Source organism: Gymnogyps californianus, chromosome 24 (genome assembly GCF_018139145.2).
Source record: "Gymnogyps californianus isolate 813 chromosome 24, ASM1813914v2, whole genome shotgun sequence".
Lineage (NCBI taxonomy): Eukaryota > Metazoa > Chordata > Aves > Accipitriformes > Cathartidae > Gymnogyps > Gymnogyps californianus.
In genome coordinates this window covers 1,887,152-1,895,013 of record NC_059494.1, presented here as the reverse complement: position 1 = coordinate 1,895,013, position 7,862 = coordinate 1,887,152, and the positions used below count along the sequence as shown (strand labels likewise).

General features: G+C 64.8%; 2 protein-coding genes across 3 annotated transcripts; both read left to right on the top strand.

Annotated features, from left to right (window-relative positions):
* Positions 1-684: 684 nt before the first annotated feature.
* Positions 685-2,755, top strand: IFI30 (IFI30 lysosomal thiol reductase). The gene is made up of 7 exons (XM_050910694.1): positions 685-819; positions 1,585-1,764; positions 1,843-1,917; positions 1,998-2,093; positions 2,203-2,355; positions 2,467-2,535; positions 2,641-2,755. The coding sequence occupies exons 1-7, from the start codon at positions 685-687 to the stop codon at positions 2,704-2,706; spliced, it is 774 nt and encodes a 257-aa protein (XP_050766651.1). The 3' UTR covers positions 2,707-2,755.
* A 1,377-nt stretch (positions 2,756-4,132) lies between these two features.
* Positions 4,133-6,781, top strand: MPV17L2 (MPV17 mitochondrial inner membrane protein like 2). 2 transcript variants are annotated; one of them, XM_050910696.1, is made up of 5 exons: positions 4,133-4,307; positions 4,575-4,745; positions 5,063-5,139; positions 5,230-5,358; positions 6,455-6,781. In XM_050910696.1, exons 1-5 carry the CDS (start codon positions 4,133-4,135, stop codon positions 6,527-6,529), a joined length of 627 nt encoding a protein of 208 aa, XP_050766653.1. In that variant the 3' UTR covers positions 6,530-6,781. The 2 variants fall into 2 exon arrangements, with proteins under 2 accessions (XP_050766653.1, XP_050766654.1); XM_050910697.1 differs by having other exon boundaries at positions 5,454-6,523.
* The last annotated feature ends 1,081 nt before the right edge of the window (positions 6,782-7,862 follow it).

Here is a 7,862-nt window from a genome sequence, read left to right as displayed (position 1 = left end):
GCCCCAGCTCCGGGGCGGGGTGCAGGATGTGACCCATCGCCCGGCCGGTGCTGGGCTGTGCCAGGACTCTGCTCCCCGGACGTATTGTAGGGCTGGGGCACGCAGGGGCCCAGCCCTGGGCTCGGCGGCCGGGCAAGCGAAGAGGCGGCAGCTGAGCCCCAAGGGGTGAGAAATGGCCGGAAACAGCGGCTATAAACAGCAGGGGAAGTACGAGGTTCCTCTACGCTCGGCCCCAGAAATGAGCCCCGGGGGGGGTGGTTTGGGCAGCACCCCCTGCCCGCACCCGGAGCTGCCAGCCTGGGGGTGCTTCGGCACCCGCACCCAGCTGCGGGGGGCTCCGCGGGGGCTCGGCAGGGAGCCACCCCTCTGCTTGTTTGGGAGACGCCGAGCGCGGGCTGCTCGGGGTTGGGTTTCTGTTCCGGACCTGTCGCAACCTGCGGGGAAGCGGCTGCTGCCGGCGAGGCTGGGGCGAGGGGCTGGGACCCCAAAGCTCCGATTCGGGGCTGGGGTGGGACAGCGAGGATGGGGTGACCGGAGCCGGGTGGCCCCGTGTGAGTCAGCAGCGTCGGCGTCACATGAGGAGGACGGTTGAGCTGGGCAGGAAGGGCGCGCGGAGGCGGGCGCAGCCGGGCTTTAAAAGTCCTCACCGGGACGGGTTCGCCTCCGTGCCACCCCACTGTCCCCATGGCCCCCACGGTGCCGCTGGCTCTCCTCGTGCTGGTGGCCCTGCTGGCCCCAGGGCTCGGGGTGGCTTTTTCCGGCTGTGACTACCCGGCCCACCTCTGGTGCAGCTCGTGGGAGATCGCCGTCGCCTGCCAGGTCAGAGCCGCCGGTGCCAGGGCTGCCCCGGCTGCCCCGGCTGCCCACCCGCGCTGGCAGCCCACGCAGGGCAGGGCTGCCCGGCACGTGGGGACACGTCCCGCCGAAACGGCACGCGCGGGGCTGGGTGCCTGCCCGGCAAGCGGGGATGGGGTATGCGGGGACGGTGTCGGGGCATCACCCGGCCACGGTACCTGGTGCAAGTGCCGGCTCTGAGCATCCCTACGGCACAGGCTGGCATGCCACAGGGATGCTCAGAGCCCCCGTGCCACACCGGCACCACGGCACTTGCCAGCATCCCCGGGGAAGCACCGTGCTATAGCTGGACCCCAACTCCAACCCTTCCCCAGGCGCCGCTGGCACTTCTGCTTTTTCAGCATAAAACAGCTTTTCGGCTTATTCTGCCCTGAATATCCCTGGATGGTGACACTGCCGTGACGGCGGGTCTGGCAGCGCCCTGCAAGCCCCACGGGGCTGCAGCCACCACCCGGCGGTGGGTGCTGGGCCGTGCCCCCACCCAGGCACGTCCCGGCCCCACCGGATATGTTTTCCCCCAAAATATTTTGGGGAAGTTCCCGTGGAAAGCCCCGGCGCTGCGGGCCAGCAGCGCACAGGATCCTGCAGCTGCAGGAGGCCCCTGGCTACTCACTTCCCTCCTGGCCCTGCACACCCTCGTCCCTCTCCTGCCCCACATCCCCTGCAACTATGGGAGGGGGCTGCATCTGCACCCCCTCACCGCATACCCCGAAACCTTCCCGCACGCAGGTGGAGAGCCGCTGTGCCAACCTCTCGCGCCCGGCGGCCGCCCCCGTGGAGCTGAGCCTGTTCTATGAGAGCCTGTGCCCGGCGTGCCGCGGGTTCCTGGTCCATGAGCTCTTCGCCGCCTGGCTGCTGCTGCCCGAGGAGGCCCTGAGCATCACCCTGGTGCCCTACGGCAACGCCGAGGTAGGAGCCGGCCTGACCCGGTGCTGCGGGCACTCGCCCTGGCACTGCCGGCCCAGCTCAGACCATTTGGTCCCGCAGGAGAGGAATGTCAGCGGGAAGTGGCACTTCCAGTGCCAGCACGGCCCGGAGGAGTGTTTGGGCAACTTGATCGAGGTGACAGTGACGATCCCTGTCCCCATGGTGCTGGTACGGGGGGGTAAGGTGGCCCCTCACCACCTGCCCCGTCCCCATAGACCTGTCTGATGCACGAGGCCAAGAACTTCAGCACCTACTTCCCCGTCATCTTCTGCCTGGAGTCGGGCAGCTCCGTCACCAAGAACCTGGAGGCCGTACGTCCCCCTCCCCGTCCCCCGTGCCCCGCCGCAGGGACGTCCCCGTCCCCCTGACCTCCCCGTGTGCGTCCCCGTGTGTCCCCCCCCCCCGCTTTCTCCCCGGCAGTGCCTGCAGGTCTACGCCCCGCAGCTGGACAGGGGCCGCATCGCCGCCTGCATGCACGGGGACATGGGGGCCGCCCTGATGCACCGCAACGCCCAGCTGACGGAGGCACTCGACCCCCCGCACCAATACGTCCCCTGGATCGTCATCAACGGGGTACGGCGGGGGTGAGGAGGGGGGAACCGGGGTGCCGGGCAGGGCCGGGACACCGCGGGGACCCCCCCGCCCCAGCCCTGACCGGCCCCATCTCCATGCCCCCTCCCACAGAAGCACACGGACGAGCTGCAGGCGCAGGCCGAGGCCTCACTGCTGGGGCTGATCTGCCGTCTCTACCAGGTGGGATGGGGGTCCGGAGGGGGGGCTGGCGGGGCTGGGGGACATGTCCACGTCCCCGTCCCCATCCCTGTCCCCACCGGGGCTCTACCGGCCGCTCTCTGGCAGGGGGAGAAGCCCAAAGCCTGTGGGGGCTTGGGGGCCCTGAAGGCCCCGGCTCGCTGCAGGCACTGAGGGACGGCGTGGGAGCACCGAGCGAGCGGCGAATAAAAAAGGATGGTTTTAGTGGAAAAAGAAGAGGCTCCGGAGTGGTGTGTTGGGGGGAGCGGGGAGGGGGCGGCCTTGCCCCGCCGCGGGGCCGGGGGGGGGGGGGGGCAGAGCGAGAGCGGGGCGCCGGGGCCCCGGGCCTGGCCTCCTCCCGGCCCCGCGGAAACGCTGCTGCCTCGGTAGGTGTCATGGCGGCCGCCTGCGCCTCGGTAGGTGTCATGGCGCCCTCCTGCGCCTCCGTAGGTGTCATGGCGTCCTCCTGCGCCTCGGTAGGCGTCATGGCGGAAGCCGGAAGCGGAAGGCGTCCCGTGAAGGGATGCGCCCCCTCTTCCGGGTGCCGGTGGCGGAAGCGAGCGGCGGTGAGCGGGGGGGGTGGGCAGAGGGGCTGGGAGCCCCGAGGGGTCCCGGTATGGGTCAGTGGGGGGCACGGGGGGAACTGGGGGCGCAGGGTACCGGGGGGGTGTCCAGGAGGGGGAACTGGGGGGCCCAGGGGAGTAAATGGGGGGGTACAGGAATAACCGGAGTGAGTGGGGGGCGTCCAGCTGGGGGAACTGGGGGGACTGGGGGGGGTGCAGCAAGGGAAACGAGGGGTATAAGGGTAACTGGGGGCACTGGGGTGATGGGGGGGGGTCCAGCAGGGGAGCCTGGGGGGCACAGCAGGAGTAACAGAGGCACAGGGGGCACTGGGGCGACTGGGAGGGTACAGCAGTGCTAACTGGGGGAACTGGGGGCACAGCATGGATAACTGGGGAGCACAGGAGGAGCTGGGGGGTACAGTAGTGCTAACTGGGGGAACTGGGGAGCATAGCATAAGTAACTGGGGAGCACAGGGGGAACTGGGCGGGTACAGCAGTGCTAACTGGGGAGCACAGCATGGGTAACTGGGGGGACACAGGAGTGACTGGAGGGCACTGGGGTGATGGGGGGGTCCAGCAGGGGAGCCTGGGTGGCACAGCAGGAGTAACAGAGGCACAGGGGGCACTGGGGCGACTGGGAGGGTACAGCAGTGCTAACTGGGGGAACTGGGGGGCACAGCATGGATAACTGGGGAGCACAGGAGGAGCTGGGGGGATACAGGAGTGCTAACTGGGGAGCACAGCATGGATAACTGGGGGGCACAGGGGGAGCTGGGCGGGTACAGCAGTGCTAACTGGGGGAACTGGGGGGCACAGCATGGATAACTGGGGGGCACAGGAGGAGCTGGGGGGTACAGTAGTGCTAACTGGGGGAACTGGGGAGCACAGCATGGGTAACTGGGGGGCACAGGGGTGACTGGGGGGCACGGGGTGATGGGGGGGCGTTACATCAAGGGTAACTGGGGGGAGGGGGGGCTCCATCCCCCCTGACCCCCATGGCAGGGGGGGGGCCGGGGGGGGGTGTGCCTGCCCGCAGGATGCTGGCACGGGGCCGGTGGCTCCTGCGCTGCTGGAAGCCGCTCTTCACCGGCCGCCTGCTGCTGTTGACCAACACGGTGAGCTGCGGCGCGCTGCTGGCCACCGGCGACACCCTGCAGCAGGCCTGGCACCGCCGGCGGCACCCGGACACCGAGCCCCAGGTGGCCCGCACAGGTGACACCCCGGAGGGGGGGGGGGGAGGTACACATGAACCGGGGAGGGGGTGCAGGGCAGCCTGACGCGGTGTTTAATTCATGCTCGTTATCACGGCGGGGTGGGAATTAGGGTCCGGTTCCCCGGCACCACGCAAAGCCACGCTCCCTTTGTGCCTTCCCCAGAACCGGATCCGCTTTCGGAGGCGGTGGGGGGGTGCATGGGGAGGAGGCGGGGGGTGTCACATAAATAATTCATCGCTCGCCGCGGCGCGGTGTTGTGTTGCAGGACGCATGTTTGCCGTCGGCTGCAGCATGGGCCCGCTGATGCACTACTGGTACCTCTGGCTGGACGCTGCCTTCCCGGCACGGGGCGTGCGGGGGCTGAAAACCATCCTGAAGAAAGTCCTTATCGACCAGGTGGTGGCATCGCCCGCTCTGGGCGCCTGGTACTTCCTCGGTACGCCGCGGCACCCACCTTGTGTCGGCGGCGCTGAATACCGAGCGTGGCCCACGCTGCCGGTGACGTGTTCCGGTGTGTGGGTGCTGGCATGACGCCTGTCACCCTCCCTTGGTCAGGGAGGGGTGGACGTGGGTTTCCTGGAGCTCCCTCCCTCTGGCTGGTGCCGGCACTGCCCTTCCCTCCCACTTTGGGGGGGTTTTTTTGGGCATTTTTCGGTGTCCGGCACAGCTGAGATGCTAATTCCCATCCACCCTCCCCAGCGTGGAGCCTTGTGAGCACTCCCAGTCCCCGCTGACGTCCGTCTGTCCCCGCAGGCATGGGCACGCTGGAGGGTCAGTCTCTAGAGGAGAGCTGGGAGGAGCTGAAGGAGAAATTTTGGGAGTTTTACAAGGTAAATACACCCCACCCCGAGCTCTCCCTCCCGCCCCGGCGTGGACCGGGGTCCGGCGGGGAGCGCCTGGCTGCTCTTTGCTCTCGGCAGGCTGACTGGTGCGTCTGGCCGGCGGCTCAGCTCATGAATTTCCTCTTCGTCCCGCCCAAGTACCGGGTGGTTTACATCAACGTGATCACGCTGGGCTGGGACACCTACCTCTCCTACCTCAAACACAGGGTGAGCACCGGCACCACGGTGCCACGCGGCCGTTACCTCGCCGCCGCGGCCAGCCGGGCTCGCGCCGAACGCGCGCCGTCTCTCTTATTTTCTAGCCTGGCAGCCCCCCGAGCGCCGAGCACGACTCGCCGCGTGAGAACCAGCGCGGTGTCGGGATGTAAAGAGGCAGCTGCTCTCGGCGACTGCGACTTTTTTGGAGGCTCCTGCCTGCGGCGAGCGGTTTTTTGGCCGTCGCGGCGGACGCGGCTCAACCCACCCAACGAACGTGATGGCCGGAGACCGCCGCAACCGCCGTCTGCAGCTCGCTGCAGCCTGAGCGGATCTTGCTGATTAACTCATCTACTAATCGCGATGATGGGTTTGGGTATTTTTAACCAATCTCGTGTCACGGGCTGGCCTGTAAAGCCATTTCTTTTTGTACTCTTCCACAGAGCCCGCGCTGCCGGGGCGGGGAGGAGCTGCCGCAGCTACGCTTTGCCTTCAGCGTCCCGGGGAAGGTCCCCAGCGCTCTCCCCTCTGCTGCAGCCAGATTTTTTTTTTTTTTTCCCCCTTCTCCAGGGCAAGGCTGGCCCCTTGCTCCCCTCCAACACCCTCCTCTGCTTTTCTGCAGAGCCAGCCACTCGCGTCCCTGCCTTGCTCCCGCTTCGGCTGCTTGGCAGAGGGATGCTGCTCCTCAGCCCTTTCCCTGCTGCTTTTTTTTTTTGTCTTGGAGCTGAGGGGAGAAGTCACTCGGCTCCTCCTCACCTGCTGCCTCGGCTCCCTTCTCACTCCACCTTGCACCCACCTCCCCGGCGCCGCGCGTGGGCTCTGCTGGGCTGGGCTGCAGCCACCCGATTTTTATAAAAATAGCGGTGTGATTGCGGCCGCCTGCTCGCCGCCGGGTTTGACAGCGGCAGAGTCGACGCGGAGGCGGTTGGGGGTTTTTAAGGCAAATTTTTTGCCGGGTTTGGACCATAGCATCCCTCTCATCCCAGCCCCGCAGCTCCCTGGGCCAACTGGACGCTCGCTCCCTAACCTGGGAACTTATTTATTTCCAGCATCGATGAAAACTGCCTAAATGTGATTTTTTTTTCCTAAAGCTGTGCCTTACTTACAGCTCTGTCCTCGTCCCTCCTGCCACACACCCCCGGGGGAACACCATCCCTCCCACCGCAGCGAGCCAAGCTGCTGAGCCACGGCAGGAGCCATTTGGTGAATGCTAATTAAGAAACCAGATCGGTTTTGCTCCTCTCCGGCAACGAGCTCGACGGCGCGGGGCCGAGGAGAGCCGAGGTTATCGACACCGAGGAGAGAGACCATCCCACTGCCCCCCTCTCCGCCTGCAATGACCCCGAGGAACCGGTGATCAGCATTGATTTATTTCTTCACAACATTTCTTTAATACAGTGATTTTTAGGAAATTGTACTCTTTTGACACTTTTGACATTTGTACAGTACAGTGTAACTCTTCCATAAGTAAACTTCACAAAAAATAGGAAAAAGGGGAGGGAGGAAGATGGGAGGAAGATGGTGCTGGGGTCTGGGGGGGGGGGGGAAGTCTGTAAAATAAAGACACAGCGCTCCATGAAAAATAAATAGAGGGCAGCAAGACCTCCGGGTCAGTCATCGCTACAGGAATATCCACTTATTCACAGTCTCCACAGAAGCACGGTACTACAGGAACACAGGAGGAGCCGAACGCCCTGTAGCAAATTAGTGATGTTCCTCCGAGCCCTGCTCGCCACCCCCACGAGCCAAAACCGGGGGCTCTGCAAAGGTCCCCGTCGTCCTCGAACCGGGGCTAATTTGCTACAGCTTGCTTGGCTGGCCTCGCTCATGTGGTTTTATTTTTTTTCATTTTTTTTTTTTTTCAAACCTTTAAATAATAGATTTTTTTAAAAGTGATATTCACAAGCAAGGTTACCACACTGAGGGGGGAGAAAAAAAAAAAATAATAATAATAAATGCACCAACACGGCCACAGCACAGCAGGTCACGCGCACAGCGTCACTTCCTACGCCTATTTACACGGAGTTTTTCTTATGTACAAGGAGGAAGACGGCGGGAGCATAAATTAGCATCTATTTATACAAATAAACAAGAGTTAGGAAATAATCCATCCATCTGGGGGGGGGGGAGGAGAGCCAGGCACAAAGAGCCCCCCAGGAGCTCTCTGGGCAGGCAGGGCCACTGCCAGGCTGGGGAGGGGACACGGGGAGTTCCCAGCCGGGACGTGAGGTTTTGGGGGGCCCGTCAGAGCCCCCCTCACCCTGGCCAGGGGGGCCCGTCCCTGCTCCCCGGGGAGGGACGGGACCAGGGGCGATGGGAGCCGGCGGTGGCGAACAGACAGAGAAAATAATATTTCTCGGAGAGGGGGGCTCGTGGAGCGATTAAAAGCAGAACGGGGGGAGTTTTCTACCAGCCCAGGCTTAAAAATAAATTAAGGGGAGGGGGGGGCACAGCCTAACTGAATTGGGGGGGGGGGCTCCTAGAGGGGCTGCAGCCCTTTCGGAGGTATCAGCAGC